The sequence below is a fragment of the Ranitomeya variabilis genome, chromosome 2, assembly GCF_051348905.1.
Source record: "Ranitomeya variabilis isolate aRanVar5 chromosome 2, aRanVar5.hap1, whole genome shotgun sequence".
In the NCBI taxonomy this organism is placed as follows: Eukaryota; Metazoa; Chordata; class Amphibia; order Anura; family Dendrobatidae; genus Ranitomeya; species Ranitomeya variabilis.
Window position 1 is genome coordinate 810,074,456 of NC_135233.1, and position 22,277 is coordinate 810,096,732.

The window sequence follows — 22,277 nt, forward strand, 5'->3', positions numbered from 1 at the left end:
AATTATCTTCCTTAACTGGGGTTTTGTGGTCCAGGGTACTAGGTTAATGATTAAATTGAGATGTCATTGATGTAACTAAAAGTCGATTAAGTTCTATGACTATAGTGCTATGGACTGAACAGAACACTGACTGAGACTGACTGTGTGCCACTTTTTTTGTTTACCATGGTTAGGATGGCGCCGGCACAAAGTTTAAAACAGAAAGATGATAAAGACACCAGAGGCAGCGGAGGGGCTGTGGTATAGCCGAAGACCCTATGTACTGTCCCACCACTATGCATGTAGAAATGATTACAGCAAAACTTCAAAAACTCTTTAACCCCTTAATGACCAAGGGTATTTTTGGTTTTGCATTTTCATTTTTTGCTCCCCTTCTTCCCAGAGCCATAACTTTTTTATTTTTCCGTCAATATGGCCATGTGAGGGATTGTTTTTTGCGGGACGAGTTGTACTTTTGAGCAACACCACTGGTTTTACCATGTCATGTAACAGAGAACGGGAATAAAATTCCAAGTACGGTGAAATTGCAAAAAAAAGTGCAATCCCACACTTGTTTTTTGTTTGGCTTTTTTGCTAGGTTTGCTAAATGCTAAAACTGATCTGCCATTATGATTTTACAGGTCAATATGAGTTCATAGACATCAAACATGTCTAGGTTCTTTTTTGTCTAAATGGTGAAAAAAAATTCCAAAATTTGTAAAAAAAAAAAATAAAGCTGACATTTTCCGAGAGCCGTAGCATCTCCATTTTTTCGGGATCTCGGGCCGGTTGAGAGCTTATTTTTTTTTGCCCTGAGCTGACATTTTTAATGATCCCTTTTTGGTGCAGATACTTTATTTTGATCGCCAGTTATTGCATTTTATTGCAAAGTTGCAGCGACCAAAGAAATGTAATTCTGGCGTTTCAAATTTTTTTCTCCCTATGCTGTTTACCGATTTGATTCTTTTTTTTTACATTGATAGATCAGGCAATTCTGAATGCGGCAATACCAAATATGTGTATATATTTTTTTTTTTATTGCTTTATTTTGAATGGGACAAAAGGGGATTGATTTGAAATTTTATATTTTTGTCATTTTTTAAATATTTTTAAAAACATGTTTTTTCTATTTTTTGCATGCTTCAATAGCCTCCATGGGAGGCTAGAAGCTGCACTCGTCTGATTTCCTCTGATGCTGCCCTGCTGTATGTATCAAAAATGCTCACTTGCTATGAACGTCGACCACTAGATGGCGCTCATAGCAATTCAGAATGACAACCACAGGGGTCTTCTCCTCACCCCGGGTTTTTATGCCAACCCGCCGGCAAGCCATGGTCATGTGACACAGACACAGATGGGGGAGGAAAGGACGAGCTTCCTGGGGGTCCATGTTAAATGCCGCTGTCAGAGTTTGACATCGGCATTTATCATGTTAACAGCCACGGGTGAATCACGATTTCACCCGCGGCTGCTCTGGGCACATCAGCTGATCAGATCAGCTGTCATATCCCAGAAAAGGTGCAGGCTTACTGCCAGAGCCCGAGCCAAATGGGGGGAGGCGTCCATGTTAAGGGGATAAACAAAATCCACAAAGCAGATTTATTCACCACAGGTATATTTTTAATCAGTGTAACAGCACCAATATAGCCATGTCTGTATTTACTTAACAAAATTCCTGCTGCCAGGTTCTCCTCTTTAATCCTATCGCTATTCTTTAATTGATTATATACACTGTACAATGCAGAGCAATTTATCTGTAAAGTGTTGAAGAAAATAAAAAGCAAAGACTTTCAGTACTAAATTCAACCCATTGCACTTTCCTGAGATACCTTTATCATTCGTAAATGAGAAACCACTAGTTCAACAGATACGATCATTTAAGGTTTATTTCACTGTTAAATATCAAAAATTCAGTATATTGTGATCTCGTGCGTCTTTCTTTGGCATTACAGTAAAAAAAATACCATTAATATAACCAACTCAGTTCCTAATTTGTTTTGTAACCATATTACAGTAAAAGAGAAATACAACATGCTGGCATCCAAAGGTATATAGCAGCTTCTAGACAAGCCGCCTTGCCACACCAGAAAGTGCTGATTGCTGGAACTGAATACTTTGTTGTATAGATTAGTTATCCCCTGAGAACTCAAGAATAATTTACATTTCCAATAAGCAGAATTGAAATGGTTCAAAAACTGCACAGCATCACTTTCACCTAGACATGAGGATTGATGAAGAAAATGTGCAATATAAACAAACACAGCCTAAAAGTAAATGTCCTTTTCATTATTTCAATTGAATAAGAAAGAGTGCAGTGTCACATTATAAGTAATGCTATTGAAATGTTTAGCTACTCACAGATTTACGTAGGAAATGCACTGTAACTCTACCTTTTTACAGTACGGCTGAAACAGAAACCGCATATTTGGTTTTTTTTTTGCCATGATTCTGGGAATTTGTTTCTAGCACTGCTTCCATTAACTGCATTAAATAGTGCTGTAACAAAAAGGAAACTAAATCCTCCAAAACCTAAGGGTACCATCACACTCAGCGACGCTGCAGCGATATAGACAACGAGCCGATTGCTGCAGCGTCACTGTTTAGGTCGCTGGGGAGCTGTCACACAGACAGCTCTCTCCAGCGACCAACGATCAGGGGAACGAGTTCGGCATCGTTGAAACTGTCTTCAATGATGCCGAAGTCCCCCTGCAGCACCCGGGTAACCAGGGTAAACATCGGGTTACTAAGCGCAGGGCCGCGCTTAGTAACCCGATATTTACCCTGGTTACCATTGTAAAAGTAAAAAAAAAACACTACATACTCACCTTCTGATGTCTGTCACGTCCCGCAGCGTCCACAGGGTTATGCACTGCTGCTCAGAGCTTCCTGCACTGACTGTGAGCGCCGGCAGTAAAGTAAAGCTCTGCTTTACTGCCGGCGCTGACACATTCAGTGCAGGAAGTTCTCGGCAGCAGCGCGTAGCCCTGTGGACGCCGGGGGACGTGACAGACATCAGAAGGTGAGTATGTAGTGTTTTTTTTTTACTTTTACAATGGTAACCAGGGTAAATATCGGGTTACTAAGCACGGCCCTGCGCTTAGTAACCCGATGTTTACCCTGGTTACAAGTGAACACATCGCTGGATCGGCATCACACACGCCGATACAGCGATGACAGCGGGTGATCAAGCGACGAAATAAAGTTTTGGACCTCTAGCTCCGACCAGCGATATCACAGCAGGATCCAGATCGCTGCTGCGTGTCAAACACAACGAGATCGCTATCCAGGATGCTGCAACGTCACGGATCGTTGTTGTTCTCACTGCAAAGTCGCTTAGTGTGAAGGTACCTTAAGAAAGGTTGTTGGGTAACAAAAGATCAGGAATGATTATTATCTACTTCTGACTGGTCTTTAACTTTTCCTTTTATATACTAGAAACTTCTAAGACCTCTGTGAAAGTGTGGAAACAGTCTAAGGGCCAAAAACACATTGGCAAAAAAGTTGTCAGAACCTGAAGATTTCAGTAGGACTGACCAGTGGTCTAATATATGGAACCCTCCTGTTTCAACACCAAAGAAAAATGTTGAAGGTAAGACACATCGTGCATCTTGGATTCCAATATGCCCAATCCTTTGTTTCCATGGTACTTGTGCCATTATCAGATCCCTCTTTCTATTAAAATACACAAGCATCAGCAGCTGTGATGAATGTGCTAGGAAGTTAATTGTGTAGTCCAGAGAAATATCGTTTGACTTGTCATCAGTGGTTATGTGTCTTTATTAGTCTTTGTTTCTTTGTTTAAACCGTATTTGTCATGATATTTCAATCCATTATGCCATAAAATCTCCAACTTTATAGAACTCTTTATTCTGTAGCGGATAAGTGGCCCAATAGCCCAATATATTGTATGTAAGTTGCAATATATTTTACTGTATATCAAACAGTTGCATACACAGAATGCTATATGTTCACCACATATACTGGAAGAAGTATTAACAGAGCCATAAACAAGTTATTTTCCCAACTTCACAAACAATTAATTTTAACCATGTTTAATAACACACGGATGTATTTAAAAAAAAAACAAAACAATTATTGCATTTTATGGTTTTAAAGAAAAATGTTGTAAACTATTCAAAACCTGGGGAGTAGAACAAATACCTTGAAATCACTAATGGAAGATCAATTACAGTACATTATTTAGCAAAAATATTGGAACCCAGAGCCAATATGATTAGTGAATCCTTCATGATGATGACTGGTCCTTTTGTGAAAGATTTTTTTTTATTTCTGTGTCATAAGCAGTTTAGAAATAAATAGCAAGGTCATCTGATGCCTTTAATGAAAGAGGTAATATTTCTGTGTGTGACTAGTATCGACATGGTTCATTTCTTCAGAAAGGAGAATAATTGCTTGTAATTTATCTGATTGTCAGACAATTATATTTTACTTCTAAATGTGCTAAATCTTAGTTCAAAGCAATGATCAGAACTTCAGGGGTTAAAACTTAAGGTACCGTTACACTAAACGACTTACCAACGATCACGACCAGCGATACGACCTGGCCGTGATCGTTGGTAAGTCGTTGTGTGGTCGCTGGGAGCTGTCACACAGACAGCTCTCTCCAGCGACCAACGATCAGGGGAACGAATTCGGCATCGTTGAAACTGTCTTCAATGATGCCGAAGTCCCCGGGTAACCAGGGTAAACATCGGGTTACTAAGTGCAGGGCCGCGCTTAGTAACCCGATATTTACCCTGGTTACCATTGTAAAAGTAAAAAAAAAAAACCACTACATACTCACATTCCGATGTCTGTCACGTCCCCCGCCGTCAGCTTCCCGCACTGACTGTGTCAGCGCCGGCCGTAAAGCAGAGCACAGCGGTGACATCACCGCTGTGCTCTGCTTTACGGCCGGCGCTGACAGTCAGTGGGGGAAGCTGACGGCGGGGGACGTGACAGACATCGGAATGTGAGTATGTACTGGTTTTTTTTAACTTTTACAATGGTAACCAGGGTAAATATCAGGTTACTAAGCGCGGCCCTGCGCTTAGTAACCCAATATTTACCCTGGTTACAAGTAAACACATCGCTGGATCGGCGTCCAGCGATGACAGCGGGTGATCAGCGACCAAATAAAGGTCCTGATCATTCACTACGACCAACGATCTCCCAGCAGGGGCCTGATCGTTGGTCGCTGTCAGACTATAACGAGATCGTTAGCGGGATCGTTGCTACGTCACAAAAAGCGTGACGTTGCAACAATATCGTTAACGAAATCGTTATGTGTGAAGGTACCTTTAGTGAAGAAAGAGTGTCAACTTTAACATCTAAGCTTAGTGTCTGCAAACATCAATGGATGAGCAAATAGACATCTCATTCAGAATGAGGAATCAAAGCATGGTTAATTAAAGGATGTTTAATCACTTCAAAATGCCCCATTTTCTTAATGAACTTGTGATAGCTCTGAAAATCTGACCTCAGTTCTAAGGACCCAGTACGTCAAAGCTTTTACACCAGTATTCTGGCCTAAGAAGTTGGAAAAGTCACATCATTTTGGTGCACTTTGAGGCTGCAATACAATAAAATGTTGCCACTTTTGCCATTCTCATGCCATTCTTACCCAGCTCAGGCAAAGTGGGCTGTGATGGGGTGGGACAGGGGCATGGCGACCAGCACTTTTCAAATTCATGATGATCTGTGTGGCATTGTGTAAGCTACAAATCTTACTCAAAAAGGGACTTTTGTTGGATTTATACCAAAGAGCACATACAGGTGTATGCCATTCGTCCTACATTCCTCGTTCATGAAAAGGTGTATACCTCATCATAAATCAAGAGTGTCTGACTCCAGCATATTGTTCATGCTGATCTTGTTGTATCAGGCTCAAATGCTATAAAAAATGACATAATCAACAAACGGGCTCCCCTTTTTCTTTTCTGGTGTACCATCAAGTGTGTAAATTTTTACCTTTGATTTTGTAACTGTTTCCATGTATATTATTATGAAAAAAGCATAGAGCAAACCACTCAAATTTTTTTCGAGTTATGGCATAGAGAACAATATTACTGTCTCACCCATACGTAAAAGAGATGAGAATAACCCTTTAAAGACCTACAATGCCTCATTAAAAAACATTTATATAGGATAACAACACTCTCGACAGACTGAAATTTGTAGTAAAACCACTGGGTAAAGGGATAGCAACCCATGGCACCTCTGAGTGGTAGGTTTCAGAAACAGTTTGGCTGTCTTGAGACTGAATCCTTGCTTACCCATGGTTTGTCAAACCATGAAAATTCTTAGGTTTAGGCTGAATCCATTGGCCATTTCCAAGTAAGTACAATTTTATCTGGATAACAAGTTGCATACTAGCATAGTAACCTTTACCAGTAGGATATAAAGGTGAGTATAATACCAGGTTGGCAAGGTGCATATTAGCTCAGCAAATTTAAAAGAATGTCAAGGTATGTACTGAGCAAGTGTAGCTGAAACTTGGCTAGTTGGTTGTACAGAGCCCATGCAAGAAGGTATTCTTTGACTGGTATTATGGCTGGTAATATATGCTACCTTTCTTCCTTTCATCAAGCACATGTACTTTATTTGAACAGTCATTTACTGCTGACAGACTCCCTCTAAGGGTACCGTCTCACTATACGATTTACCAACGATCACGACCTGCGATACGACCTGGCCGTGATCGTTGGTAAGTGGTTGTGTGGTCGCTGGGAGCTGTCACACAGACCGCTCTCCAGCGACCAACGATGCCGAGGTTCGCTGGTAACCAGGGTAAACATCGGGTTACTAAGCGCAGGGCCGCACTTAGTAACCCGATGTTTACCGTGGTTACCAGCGTAAAAGTAAAAAAAAACAAACAGTACATACTGACCATCTGATGTCCGTCAGGTCCCTTGCCGTCTGCTTCCCGCTCTGACTGAGTGCCGCCGTACAGTGAGAGCAGATCACAGCAGTGACGTCACCGCTGTGATCTGCTCTCACTTTCCGGCCGGCAGACAGACAGAGCGGGAAGCAGACGGCAAGGGACCTGACGGACATCAGATGGTGAGTATGTACGGTTTGTTTTTTTTTACTTTTACGCTGGTAACCAGGGTAAACATCGGGTTACTAAGCGCGGCCCTGCGCTTAGTTACCCGATGTTTACCCTGGTTACCAGCGAACGGATCGCTGGATCGCTGTCACACACAACGATCCAGCGATGACAGCGGGAGATCCAGCGATGAAAGAAAGTTTCAAACAATGTGCTACGACGTACGATTCTCAGCAGGGTGTCTGATCGCAGTAGCGTGTCAGACACTGCGAGATCGTAACGATATCGCTAGAACGTCACGAATCGTGCCGTCGTAGCGATAAAAATGCCACTGTGTGACGGTACCCTAAGGGTGCTTTCACTTTGGCTTTAGTTACACGTCCTTGAGTCCCGTTGGGACTTGTGTCCAAACTCCACCCCACAAAATGGGATTCAATTGTATGCGCCAAAGGGCCCATAGGCTATAATTGTGCTGGTAGAGCAAAAGTGCGCTCTTCCATGCATAATTTTTGGGCATGTACCCCCAAACTTTGTAGCACTTTGTTTTGCTTATTTTTATTTTTTTTTTCTATTTCACCATCGGATCGGTATCAATAATGTAATTTCCCTGCGTGTAGCATAATACTTAAAGATGATCATCTTCTACAGTTTCTAGCATCACTCCTATTCCTCTCTGCCATCTTATGCCCACAGCTCTGACTGGTCAGGAGGGACTATTGATGGATAGTATCTCTTTTAATTTAAGTCTGAGAGCCTCAATCTGAGTCCTGTGGACTTCCAATAAAAGTAACAGAAAATACTAGAGTAATCCCTCCAGTTACAACTTCGCTCATGTGTGGCAGAAAAGGACTGTAGCTGTGATGGGAACAGCATAAAATGGAAACCGGTAAGTATTTTACTACTCACAGTCAGAGAACATACATTAGTGATGCCTATCCAGTGGTGAAAAGAAAGAAAAAAAAATAAATCCAGAGTGCTGCTATTGTTTTCTGTCCCTGCACATAGATTAGATAAATAATACAAAGTAAATTATAATAATAAAAAGATTCATAATAATAATTGAGTTTTTATATATGTTTACTATGTTTTTCATGCAATGAGTTAAATTGACTTTTCCCCCAATAATAAAGTAATAACAGCAAATTGTCCTATCCCCTTGTTCCATTATATGCTAATGTAATTTTATTATGATTATTTCTCATCAAAACCTGGCTAATCCACTGGTGAATGAACTAGAATAATAAACATAAATGATGATAATAATAACAATAATCATAAAATATTTCAGCTTGAAATCACATCTAAACATAATACAAACAGCTATAAAATTATAGAGAAAAAAGAAGCAGATAATAAATAAAAAAGGGAAATTGCCACTTACGATTTTGAGTCATCCCAAAGAACACAGTATGGCTTCAGAGTACCCTGATAAAAATAGAAATAGGATTATTATTTAAGTCTTCCTTCTCTGAATTCACAAAACATCAATGCAAGTATTGGTATGTTCTATAAATATTTGCACCTAACAATAAGATTCTTGTTTCTTTATATGGCTACAACATATTCAACATGTACAAATAAAATAAGATATTAAGAGGGTCACAAACTTATTAACAACTCAGTAAAAGTAAGGGTCCGACTTATAAGAGCTAAGAGTTTATACGAGAATATTGATAAGTTATTCTTTTCCTAAAACAGTTCAATAAATTAATTTATAGGACCCTCTTGATCATGTTGATCAATAGATTTTTTTTATTGCTCCATATCTCCTAAAAGATTCTTTTACAAAAATACAGTAGCACCATTAGCATTGCTTTGGTAGATATTATTATTATTATTATTATTTATTTATTATTATAGCGCCATTTATTCCATGGCGCTTTACATGTGAGGAGGGGTATACATAATAAAAACAAGTACAATAATCTTAAACAATACAAGTCATAACTGGTACAGGAGGAGAGAGGACCCTGCCCGCGATGGCTCACAATCTACAAGGGATGGGTGAGGATACAGTAGGTGAGGGTAGAGCTGGTCATGCAGACATTGAGGGATTCTGGTTAGTAGGGTGGTGATATCTGGTCCAGAGATGTAAATCTTTGTCTTCAGCATAGAGACGATACTGAAAGCCGTGAGATTCTATGAGCTGTCCCAGGCCAAAAGTGTAAATGGAGAAGAGCAGGGGCCCTAGAACTGAACCTTGTGAGATTCCAACAGATAGGGGGCGAGGTGAGGAGGTGGTGTGTGAGTGGGAGACGCTGAATGTCCGGTCAGTTAGGTATGACGAGATCCAGGATAGGGCCAAGTCTGTGATGCCAAGGGATGAGAGGGTCCGCAGCAACAGGGAATGGTCCACTGTGTCAAAGGCAGAGGACAGGGCCTGGAGGAGGAGGATAGAGTAGTATCGCTTGCTCTTGGCAGTTAATAGGTCATTGGTGACCTTAGTTAAGGCAGTTTCAGTGGAGTGGTGTGACCGGAAGCCTGATTGTAAGCCGTCAAAGAGGGTGCAGGAAGATAGATGGAAGGACAGTTCAAGATGGACGTGTTGTTCCAGTAGTTTTGAGGCATAGGGGAGAAGTGATATAGGGCGATAGCTAGATACAGAGGATAGGTAAAGAGAGGGCTTTTTGATGATAGGTATGATTGAGGCATGTTTAAAGCTTAAGGGGAAAACACCAGTTGTTAGTGATAGGTTGAAGGGATGGGTTAGGGTTGGGATGAAGACTGTGGTGAGGTTTGGGATGAAGTGGTATGGGATCGGGTCAAGTGCACAGGTGGTGAGATGCGATCTTGAGAGTAGAGTGAAGAGTCGATCTTCTGTAATGATGGAAAAGTTGGTTTTGGAGGTGGAGGGCTGGGTAGTTGGGAGGAAGGGCTCTGGGGGTTGTCCACTAAAACTGTCTCTGATGTTCTCAATCTTTTGCTTGAAAAATGAGGCAAAGTCTTCAGCTAAGATGAGTGGGGAGGGAGGAGGTGCTGTGGGATGGAGGAGAGAATTGAAGGTTTTGAATAACTGTTTAGAGTTGTGAGACAGGAAGGATATGAGAGATGAGAAGTAGGTTTGTTTTGCTGTGGCAAGTGTGGTCTTGAAAGTAGTGAGGGACTGTTTGAATGTGTTGAAGTGCTTGTTGGAGTGGGATCTTTTCCATCTGCGCTCAGCAGCCCTGGAAGCTTGCCTCAGTTCTTTGGTCAGGCTGGTGTGCCAGGGCTGTCTGTTGATTTTGCAAGCTTTGGTATGTGTGAGAGGGGCAAGAGATTCCAAAGCTACAGCTATTGTGGTGTTATATAGAGCGGCAGCGTTATCCGCATTTTGTAGGGAACTCATGTCTTTGAGAGGGAGGAGGGATTCAGTGAGTGAGTGTAGATTGAGGTGTTTAAGATTTCTGCGAGGATGTGCAAGTTTGTGGGGTGGGGATTGTAGACAAGGTGTGGAGATGGAAGAGAATGTGAGTAGATTGTTGTCAGAAAGAGGAAGAGGTGAGTTGGAGAGGTTAGATAGGGAGCAGAGGCGGGTGAAGATGAGGTCCAGTGTGTGACCATCTTTGTGAGTGGCTGCAGAAGACCATTGAGTGAGGCCGAAGGAGGAAGTGAGAGATAGAAGTTTAGTGGCAGCTGAGAGGGAAGTGTCAATGGGGATGTTGAAGTCACCCGTGATGATAGTGGGGATGTCCACAGAAAGGAAATGAAGTAGCCAGGTGGTGAAGTGATCAAAGAAGGTGGTGACTGGCCCTGGGGGGCGGTAAATGACAGCCAGTTGGAGGTTGGAGAGGGAGTAGATGCGCACAGAGTGCACCTCAAAGGAAGGGAGGGTAACAGAGGGTGGATGTGGGATTGTGGTGAAGGAGCAGTTATCCGCCATGCTTGCTGCTGGGGCGGGGTGTGTGAGAAAGGTGGAAGCCACCATACAGAAGTGCAGCAGGAGAGGCTGTGTCAGAAGGGGTGAGCCAGGTTTCGGTGATGGCGAGGAAGGAAAGTTTGTTAGTAATAAAAAGATCATGCATATAGGAAAGTTTGTTGCACACAGAACATGCGTTCCATAGAGCATGATATGATATTCATACACATAAGGTACTGACGATATCAGGGTAACACTATGCCAACATATTATTGACATAATGTAAGAAACAAGGAGATAAAGGGAGAAAAACAAAGGAGGTGTTATAAACTTTGCAGGAGAAAGAAGCACCGAATCCCTTAAGAGGCTTAACTTTGCATTGTGCAAACATTTTTTCAACTTTTCAAAGTGTTTTACACCAGAAAACAGGTTTAAACATTTTGATGAATATTCAACTTTGCATACTGTTTCAGGCCTAATAACTGTATTCAGCCTTGGAGTCATTTCTTCAAATGGATTATGCAAGAAACCTTTAGTTGCTAGCCTAAGTCCGACCGACAGTAGTCGTGGAGACTAGTAGAGATGAGCGGATTAGACAAAATTCAAAATCACCTGTTGCCGCAAATTTTAAATTATTCTCTACAAATTTAATGTCCTTTATTGTGCTCTGGGGTCCCTCCAGACCCTAGACCATAATAAATGTGAGATGTGAAAACTAAGAAAATTCTTTACGCTTTCATTTACCGCTCACCTGGCTGTCTTCAATGCACTCTGCTCACTGTCTGGTACTCCATGCCTCTGTTGGGTCACATATCTGGCGTACTGCTCACTGTAGGCTGGGGTTTCCAGGACATGAACAATGAACTCTGGGGCCTGTGTGCATTCAGAAACTCTGTGCTAGTGTGAACATCGGACTGCAGAAACTGGAGCAGCAGGAGTGGCTAGAGCAGTGAGTGGTCACTTGTTTGTTTCTTTTTCCGGCTCTCTACTGTTCAGCAAGTTAGCAGCCCCAGATGGCCTGCATTTTGCTGAATCCAAACATAGCAAATTCTAAAAATATCTATGTTCTCCAGAATGCTCATTTTTTTTAATTTTGGAAGAATTCCATTCCATGTAAATAAAGTTGCTCATCTCTAGTGACTAGATTTACTTAAGTCTACATAAGTAGACTAATTATATGGTCATACCTGTAATAGGTATCAGCACAGTCTAAGAACCTCCATTAGGTTCATAGGAGCTTTTTTCCCTAATTAGCAATGGCTCTAATGGGAATCACTTCAGAAAGAATGCCATCTACACAAGTATACAAAGATCCACCATATGAATCCAATGAGAAAAAAAAATATTGACTCAATATGAAATCACAAGCATACTGATGTACTGTAAAAGCTCCATGCACTGAGATAAAAGCCCTACAATGACTCAAAATGGAGCTGTAATATGTTCAAGACACTTAAGTAATCTGAACTGAGGGATAGATCTGGTGACATCTGTAACCATCACCTCCTGCTCAATGCATCCTGAAGTGGCAGACAGAAGGAGGAGTTGTGGGAATAAACGTAATTATTTGTATTTGTTATACCTTTTTCATGCCATCTGCTCAATGTGGAGCCCACAATGATTGTCATCCCTGAAGACTAGACAGTCACTTTAAAATATATTCAGTTACAGATCACTTTTATCAAAGGTAGAGAACTTTTATTCAATTTTTACTATATGTTACAGCTCTATCTTCCACATAAAACACCTTTTCATAGATGACATTAAAGACGTCCACTACTTTAACTTTGATTGCCTATCCTAAGGATAGGTCATCAATGTATGATTGGTGGGGGTATAACACCCAATGCTCATGCCCATCAGCTGTTATCGGTGTCGTTGCAGCCGGAACTGATGACCGATTACATAGCTGCACAGCGCAGTTCCGTCTAATGTATAGTGTCCGCAGCCTTGTACTGCACATCTGCCCCTATTGATTTGCAGAGTGAGCAGATGTGCAATACCCTGCCATGGCCACTATCAGAAGGCAGAGCAACTCCACAACTGAGCACTTCTGATCAGCCGGGTTGCCGGGTGTCGCACCCTCACCGATCAGACATTGACAACCTATTCTAACGATAGGCCATCAATGTTAAAGTAATGCGCAACCTCTTTAAGCAGCAAGCCAGCTATGAAATGTCATATAAAGTAGCTGTCCATAAAAAGATCTAAGAGATGCTTTATAGAAATAAACAGTTATTTTGAAATTTGAATTCATGAAGTTTGCCAAATTTTGCCCAATATTTTGATTTGTGGAGAAGAAATTTGCAAGAATTTAAATTCAGGAAAAGGAGGAAGAAAGAGACGAGCATTGTGTGGAAGGAACTGTGGCCATGCAAAACGACATTAGCCCACTCAGCGATGGTACCGGGCAAGTATTTTTTAAAGCAGGCAAATCACGGATTGAATCGTAAAGTTTTCGAATTCACGTGGAGGCGCGAATTTCAGGAAATTCAACTCAAACTCAATCCTCAAAAATCGATGTGCTTATCTCTACTACTGCACTTTGCAATAGTAAGTGATTGAAGACATCTTTCTTTATGTAATGGTTGGTGAATGGTAATAAAGCTCTTCGCTAAATGCAGTCTTGTAAGAAAGTCCATTACCACATTTACTTCTTATTAGCAAAAAACAACATCAATATATACACTAGATTACTATATTGTACTTTATTAAGTGGTGTAAGTTACCATGCAATAGCCAAAAAGATGAACATAACATCAGGAACATGTGTGCCTCAGGATGTAACTCTTCTTAGTGATGTGGATAACAGTAATACTTTGATGACCTCTTATTGTACATATTATGTTGTTATTATTATGTGCTAAGGAATGCAATGATCATCTGGTCTATAATGTAAAGAATATAATACTATATTAGGTAGCTAATAATAAATATAGGTCTCTAACAAGCATAATAAAATGTATCTGAAGATTCCATAATAGCAAGCATGATGAACAAATAGAATGAAATTACCAATTAGAGGAATATTTACCCCCAAGCCTCTTTTTACCTTCCTGACCATGCCAAATTTTACAAAGGACCTCAATATTTCTGACAATTTTTTGTGACACATTGTATATTATGTTAGTAGTAAATTTAGGTCGATATTTTTTGAAATTATTTATGAAAATATCAGATATTTGGTAAAATTTAGAAAATTTCCCAATTTTCAAACATTAAATTTTTATGCCCCTAACCCAGATAGTTATAGCACATAAAATAGTTAATAAATAACATTTACTACATGTCTACTTTGCATCAGAATCATTTTTTAAACTTGTTTTGTTAGGAAGTTAGAAGGGTTAAAAGTTGATCAGCAATTATTTAATTTTTCAACAAAATTTACAAAACTTTTTTTTAGGGATCGCATCACATTTGAAGACCTGTTGTGAATTCAGTTCTTGAACTCCCTCCTGTGGTCATGAATGACACTTCGACGAGTTCTGTCCGTGGACTCCCTCTGGTGGCTGTGAGTGGAACTGCTGGTTCTGAGGTTGCTTCATCAGCTGCCCTCGTTTGCGGCTGGGCTGGCTTCTCTATTTAACTCCACTCAGATCATTACTCCATGCCAGCTGTCAATGTATCTGTACTGGTTCAGATCTTTCTCAGATCTTTCTGATGACCTGTCTACTCCAGCAAAAGCTAAGTCCCTGCTAGTTCATTTGTTGTTCATTGTGTACTGAATATATTTCTTAGTACTTGCTAAGTTCTAGTCCAGCTTGCTAACATGATATTGCCTTGCTAGCTGGAAGCTCTGGGTTGCAGAGTGGCACCTCCGCACCATGAGTCCGTGCGGGGGTCTTTTTGCACACTCTGCGTGGCTTTTTGTAGTTTTTTGTGCTGACCGCATAGATCCCTTTCCTATCCTCAGTCTATCTAGTAAGTCTGGCCTCCTTTGCTGAAACCTGTTTCATCCCTGTGTTTGTGACTTTCCTCTTAACTCACAGTTAATATATGTGGGGGGCTGCCTTTACCTTTGGGGAAATTTCTCTGAGGCAAGGTAAGGCTTATTTTTCTATCTTTAGGGGTAGTTAGCTCTTAGGCTGTGAAGAGGCATCTAGGGAGAGTTAGGTACGCTCCACAGCTATTTCTAGTGTGTGTGTTATAGGATTAGGATTTGCGGTCAGCAGAGTTCCCACTTCCCAGAGCTTGTCCTGTCTTCTAGTTTAACCATCAGGTCATTCCAGGTGCACCTAACCACCAGGTCCATAACAGTACAGCTGGCCATCAAAGTGTTAATGCATCTCAATAGAGGGATAAGAGAAGTTCTGAGACCATTTTTTTTTCTCTGCAGTGTGTTTTGTCTTTCTTTTCCCCTTAACCTCTGGGTGGTTCAGGACTCAGGTGTAGATATGGACATTCAAGGTCTGTCCTCTTGTGTTGATCACCTCACTGCGAGGGTACAAAGCATTCAAGATTATGTAGTTCAGAATCCTATGTTAGAGCCTAGAATTCCAATTCCTGATTTGTTTTTTGGAGATAGATCTAAATTTCTGAATTTCAAAAATAATTGTAAACGGTTTCTTGCTTTGAAACCCCGCTCCTCTGGTGACCCCATTCAGCAAGTAAAAATCATTATTTCTTTGTTACGTGGTGACCCACAAGACTGGGCATTCTCCCTTGCGCCAGGAGATCCTGCATTGCTTAATGTAGATGCGTTTTTTCTGGCGCTTGGATTGCTTTATGATGAACCTAACTCTGTGGATCAGGCAGAGAAAATCTTGCTAGCTTTGTGTCAAGGTCAGGATGAAGCAGAGGTATATTGCCAGAAGTTTAGAAAGTGGTCTGTGCTTACTCAATTGAATGAGTGTGCCCTTGCAGCAATTTTCAGAAAAGGTCTTTCTGAAGCCCTTAAGGATGTTATGGTGGGGTTTCCCACACCTGCTGGTCTGAATGAATCAATGTCCTTGGCCATTCAGATCGATCGGCGCTTGCGTGAACGCAAGGTTGTGCGCCATTTGGCGGTGTCCTCTGAGCAGAGGCCTGAGCCTATGCAATGTGATAGGACTTTGACCAGAACTGAACGGCAAGAACACAGACGTCAGAATGGGCTGTGTTTTTACTGTGGTGACCCTACTCATGCTATCTCTGATTGTCCTAAGCGCACTAAGCGGTTCGCTAGGTCCGTCACCATTGGTACTGTTCAGCCTAAATTTCTTTTGTCCGTTACTCTGATTTGCTCTTTGTCATCCTACTCTGTTATGGCATTTGTGGACTCAGGCGCTGCCCTGAATTTGATGGACTTGGAGTTTGCCAGGCGCTGTGGTTTTTTCTTGGAGCCCTTGCAGTATCCTATTCCATTAAGGGGAATTGATGCTACGCCTTTGGCCAAGAATAAGCCTCAGTACTGGACTCAGTTGACCATGTGCATGGCTCCTGCACATCAGGAAGATGTTCGCTTTTTGGTGTTGCATAATTTGCATGATGTGGTCGTGTTGGGTTTGCCATGGCTACAGGTCCATAATCCAGTGTTGGATTTGAATTCAATGTCTTTGTCCAGTTGGGGTTGTCAAGGGGTACATGGTGACGTTCCATTGTTGTCAATTTCTCCTTCTACTCCTTCTGAAGTCCCTGAATTTCTGTCGGATTACCGAGATTTATTCGATGAGCCCAAATCCAGTGCCCTACCTCCTCATAGGGATTGTGATTGTGCTATTAATTTGATTCCTGGTAGTTAATTTCCTAAGGGACGACTTTTCAATTTATCTGTGCCGGAACACGCCGCTATGCGGAGTTATATAAAGGAGTCCTTGGAGAAAGGGCATATTCGCCCGTCTTCGTCACCATTGGGAGCAGGGTTCTTTTTTGTGGCCAAGAAGGATGGTTCTCTGAGACACTGTATAGATTACCGCCTTCTCAATAAAATCACGGTCAAATTTCAGTACCCTTTGCCTCTACTGTCTGATTTGTTTGCTCGGATTAAGGGGGCTAGTTGGTTCACCAAGATAGATCTTCGAGGGGCGTATAATCTTGTGCGTATTAAACAGGGCGATGAATGGAAAACAGCATTTAATACGCCCGAGGGCCATTTTGAGTACCTGGTGATGCCATTCGGGCTTTCTAATGCTCCATCTGTGTTTCAGTCCTTTATGCATGACATCTTCCGAAAGTATTTGGATAGATTCATTATTGTATATTTGGATGATATTTTGGTCTTTTCGGATGATTGGGAGTCTCATGTGAAGCAGGTCAGAATGGTGTTCCAGGTTCTTCGTGCTAATTCTTTGTTTGTGAAGGGGTCTAAATGTCTCTTCGGAGTTCAAAAGGTTTCCTTTTTGGGTTTCATTTTTTCCCCTTCTACTATCGAGATTTATCCTGTTAAAGTTCAGGCCATTTATGATTGGACTCAGCCTACATCTGTGAAGAGCCTTCAGAAATTCTTGGGCTTTGCTAATTTTTACCGTCGCTTCATCGCTAATTTTTCTAGTGTTGTTAAACCGTTGACTGATTTGACCAAGAAAGGTGCTGATGTGGTGAATTGGTCCTCTGCGGCCGTTGAGGCTTTTCGGGAGTTGAAACATCGTTTCTCTTCGGCCCCTGTGTTGTGTCAGCCAGATGTTTCGCTCCCTTTTCAGGTCGAGGTTGATGCTTCTGAGATTGGAGCAGGGGCTGTTTTGTCTCAAAGATCTTCTGATGGCTCTGTGATGAAGCCATGTGCTTTCTTTTCTAGAAAGTTTTCGCCTGCTGAGCGTAATTATGATGTTGACAATCGGGAGTTGTTGGCTATGAAGCGGGCATTCGAGGAGTGGCGACATTGGCTTGAGGGAGCCAAGCATCGCGTAGTGGTCTTAACGGATCACAAAAATCTGACTTATCTTGAGTCTGCCAAGCGGTTGAATCCTAGACAGGCTCGATGGTCGCTGTTTTTCTCCCGTTTCAATTTTGTGGTTTCATACCTTCCGGGTTCTAAGAATGTGAAGGCCGATGCCCTTTCAAGGAGTTTTGTGCCTGATTCCCCGGGAGTTCCTGAGCCGGCTGGTATTCTCAAAGAGGGCGTAATTCTGTCTGCCATCTCACCTGATTTGCGGCGGGCGCTGCAGGAGTTTCAGGCTGATAGTCTTGTGGGACTTGTGCTCGGGCCAAGCCCTGCTGTTCTCGTGCCAGTGGGTTACTTTTGCCCTTGCCAGTCCCGAAAAGGCCTTGGACACATGTTTCCATGGATTTTATTTCAGATCTCCCTGTCTCTCAAAGGATGTCGGTCATCTGGGTGGTTTGTGATCGCTTCTCTAAGATGGTCCATTTGGTACCCTTGCCTAAATTACCTTCCTCCTCTGATTTGGTTCCACTATTTTTCCAGCATGTGGTTCGTTTGCATGGCATTCCGGAGAACATCATGTCGGACAGAGGTTCCCAGTTTGTTTCAAGGTTTTGGCGGTCCTTTTGTGCTAAGATGGGCATTGATTTGTCTTTCTCTTCGGCTTTCCATCCTCAGACAAATGGCCAAACCGAACGAACTAATCAGACTTTGGAGACCTATCTGAGATGCTTTGTTTCTGCTGATCAGGATGATTGGGTGACCTTCTTGCCTTTGGCTGAGTTCGCCCTTAATAATCGGGCCAGTTCGGCTACTTTGGTTTCGCCTTTTTTTTGTAATTCTGGTTTTCATCCTCGTTTTTCTTCAGGGCAGGTTGAGCCTTCGGACTGTCCTGGTGTGGATTCTGTGGTGGACAGGTTGCAGCAAATTTGGACTCATGTAGTGGACAATTTGACATTGTCCCAGGAGAAGGCTCAACGTTTCACCAACCGCCATCGCTGTGTTGGTCCCCGACTTCGTGTTGGGGATTTGGTTTGGTTGTCGTCTCGTCATGTCCCTATGAAGGTTTCTTCTCCTAAGTTTAAGCCTCGTTTCATTGGTCCTTATAAGATTTCTGAAATTCTCAATCCTGTGTCGTTTTGTTTGGCCCTTCCAGCTTCTTTTGCCATCCATAATGTGTTCCATAGGTCGTTGTTGCAGAGATATGTGGCGCCTATGGTTCCCTCCGTTGACCCTCCTGCTCCGGTGTTGGTCGAGGGGGAGTTGGAGTATGTGGTGGAGAAGATTTTAGATTCTCGTATTTCGAAAACTTCAGTACCTGGTCAAATGGAAGGGCTATGGTCAGGAGGATAATTCCTGGGTTTTTGCCTCCGATGTCCATGCGGCCGAGTTGGTTCGTGCCTTTCATTTGGCTCGTCCTGATCGGCCTGGGGGCTCTGGTGAGGGTTCGGTGACCCCTCCTCAAGGGGGGTACTGTTGTGAATTCAGTTCTTGAACTCCCTCCTGTGGTCATGAATGATACTTCGGCGAGTTCTGTCCGTGGACTCCCTCTGGTGGCTGTGAGTGGAACTGCTGGTTCTGAGGTTGCTTCATCAGCTGCCCTCGTTTGCGGCTGGGCTGGCTTCTCTATTTAACTCCACTCAGATCGTTACTCCATGCCAGCTGTCAATGTATCTGTACTGGTTCAGATCTTTCTCGGATCTTTCTGATGACCTGTCTACTCCAGCAAAAGCTAAGTCCCTGCTAGTTCATTTGTTGTTCATTGTGTACTGAATATATTTCTTAGTACTTGCTAAGTTCTAGTCCAGCTTGCTAACATGATATTGCCTTGCTAGCTGGAAGCTCTGGGTTGCAGAGTGGCACCTCCGCACCGGTGCGTGGCTTTTTGTAGTTTTTTGTGCTGACCGCATAGATCCCTTTCCTATCCTCAGTCTATCTAGTAAGTCTGGCCTCCTTTGCTGAAACCTGTTTCATCCCTGTGTTTGTGACTTTCCTCTTAACTCACAGTTAATATATGTGGGGGGCTGCCTTTACCTTTGGGGAAATTTCTCTGAGGCAAGGTAAGGCTTATTTTTCTATCTTTAGGGGTAGTTAGCTCTTAGGCTGTGAAGAGGCGTCTAGGGAGAGTTAGGTACGCTCCACAGCTATTTCTAGTGTGTGTGTTATAGGATTAGGATTTGCGGTCAGCAGAGTTCCCACTTCCCAGAGCTTGTCCTGTCTTCTAGTTTAACCATCAGGTCATTCCAGGTGCACCTAACCACCAGGTCCATAACAAAGACCTATATGACAGAAAAGACCAAAAGTGACACCATTTTAAAGGGAACCTGTAACCTGAATTTGGCAGGACCAGTTTTGGGTCATATGGGCGGGGTTTTCGGGTGTTTGATTCACCCTTTCCTTACCCGCTGGCTGCATGCTGGCCGCAATATTGCATTGAAGTTCATTCTCTGTCCTCCGGAGTACACGCCTGTGACAGGTTCCCTTTAAAAACTGCATCCAATAAACTGCTCAAAACCAAATTCAATAAGTTTATTAACTCTTCAGGTGCTTTACAGAAATTAAAGCAATGTGGATGGAAAAAGAGAAAATTTTGCTTTGTCAAACAAAAATGTTGATATATCCTCAAATTTAGCTTTCTTTTACAAGGGTAACATGAGAAAGTCTACCATATAATTTTTTTTACAGTTTCTCCAGAGTACGCCGATACCCCATATGTGGGGGAAGACTAATATTTGGGGGCATGGTAAGGCTTGGAAGAGAAGAAAGGCAAAATTGGCTTGAATGGATAGCGATTGCCATGTCATGTTTGCTGAGACAATGATGTGCCTAAACAGTGTACATCCCCCCACAAGTGACCCAATTTTGGAAACTACACTCCTCAAGGAGCTTACCTAGAGATCTGGTGAGCATCTTAAACCCACAGGTGTGTCAGATAATTTGTAACTTTAAGCCGTGAAAAAGAAAAAATACATTTTTCCCACAAAAATGTTGGGATGTTGCAAGATTTGAAAATTGTAAATCTGTCAGTGTAATTCCCAGTTTATTATAGTGCCCAGTACACTATGCCAAGGTCAGGCTTCTGGAGGCATGCACCAATAAGTTAAGCGGGCTCTCATCACTATTGAAATGGCAAACATATATACGCTGAATGTGGTTAAGGCACACACGTTCAGAAGGGAGGGGGCATTTGGATTTGGGAGTGCAGAATTCACAGTTTTTTCTTGGGGGGGGGGCTAGGAGCCATGGTACTTTTCAAGATCCCTTGTACTACCAGTAGCATGGAAACTCCTATATTTCCATTGACAAAAATGGTGGACCTGAGTTAGGACTTGTTTTTTTGTGGATTGAGTTAAAGCTTGTATTGTGAACATTTTACGAAACATTTTGGATCACAGACATCCTGTACTCTTTGCTGAGCACTTATATCGGGGTCTCCATCTAAATCTCCAAATGAAGTGATTCAGATGAAAGCTTCAATGGGCCCATTCACTATAATGAGGCCGCAGAGTTACTCTGGACTCCATCTTGCCTCTGTTCACAAGGGTCCTTTTCAGAGGTTCACAAACTTTAAAAATACAGACACTGGTAGATCATAGTCCTGATGGCGTCCACAGTGTCCCCATTTGCCTCATTATAGGGAATCTGCTGCCATGGGTTCTGTTTGAATAATGTATTTCAAAGATTTACACAGACACCTCGGTGTTAGTGCTCAGTGCAGAGCGCAGAATACATGATAGACAAGCTTTACTGTGATTTTTGGTCCAGTCCAGAATTGCTTTTATTTAGTTTTTATGCTGTTACTCATGCGGTATTAGTGAAAAAGCGACTTTATTCATCAGGTCAGTGTGATACCAGATTTAAATAGGTTTTTTTTATATATATCTGGCTGCTGTGACACTCTAAAATATGCTTTGCTTTGCAAAATAAAGTATTGCATCACCATATTCTAGAGGTTATAATTTTTCTATATTTCTGCTGACAGAGTCATATGTGAGCTTGCTTTTTATGGGACGAGTTGATGTTTTTATTGGTACCACTTATGGGCATATAACATTTTTTGATCGCTTTCTAGTCCGATTTTTCTTTTATTCCACTTTTTTTGGCCACATTTTTTTTTACGGTCTTCACTGAAGCGATTAACTCCTGTAACAATTTTATAGATCAGGTAGGTCTTGACGCAGAGATACCAAATATGTGTATATTTTTTACATAAATATACCTATTTATTTAACAATTTTTTCATTTTTTTATTTATTTTAGTGTTTTTAAAAGCAGTTTTACATTTTTTTTAAATTTTTAACTTAGTACATCTATGATTATTAGTCAGACTGCTTACATTATACATTGCAATGTGCCAGCACTGTAATGCATTATACCTGCCAGTGCTGCACTGACAAATGCCTCTTAGATCATGCTCCAAGCATGGTCTAACAAGCTTGCCATAGCTGGCAGACCCGTGAGTTGTCATGATGACCTCAGGTTGCCATGGCAACGATCGGGCCCTCATGATAATTAATGTGGTGTTGCGCCGATCTGAAGAGAGAGGGAGCCCCTCCCTCTCCCAGCCCTCTAAATGCTGCAATCACTATCATTTGTGGCATTTAAAGGGTTAAATAGAC

General features: G+C 41.9%; 1 protein-coding gene across 7 annotated transcripts in view; it reads right to left on the reverse strand.

Annotated features, from left to right (window-relative positions):
- Nucleotides 1–22,277, reverse strand: part of ADGRB3 (adhesion G protein-coupled receptor B3) — a 1,417,427-nt gene that overhangs the window by 308,384 nt on the left and 1,086,766 nt on the right. For all 7 annotated transcript variants that reach the window (XM_077289969.1, XM_077289967.1, XM_077289968.1 and 4 more), the window contains one exon: nucleotides 8,409–8,452. In XM_077289969.1, the coding sequence (XP_077146084.1) occupies nucleotides 8,409–8,452 (44 nt within the window). The remainder of the gene's footprint in view (nucleotides 1–8,408; nucleotides 8,453–22,277) is intronic.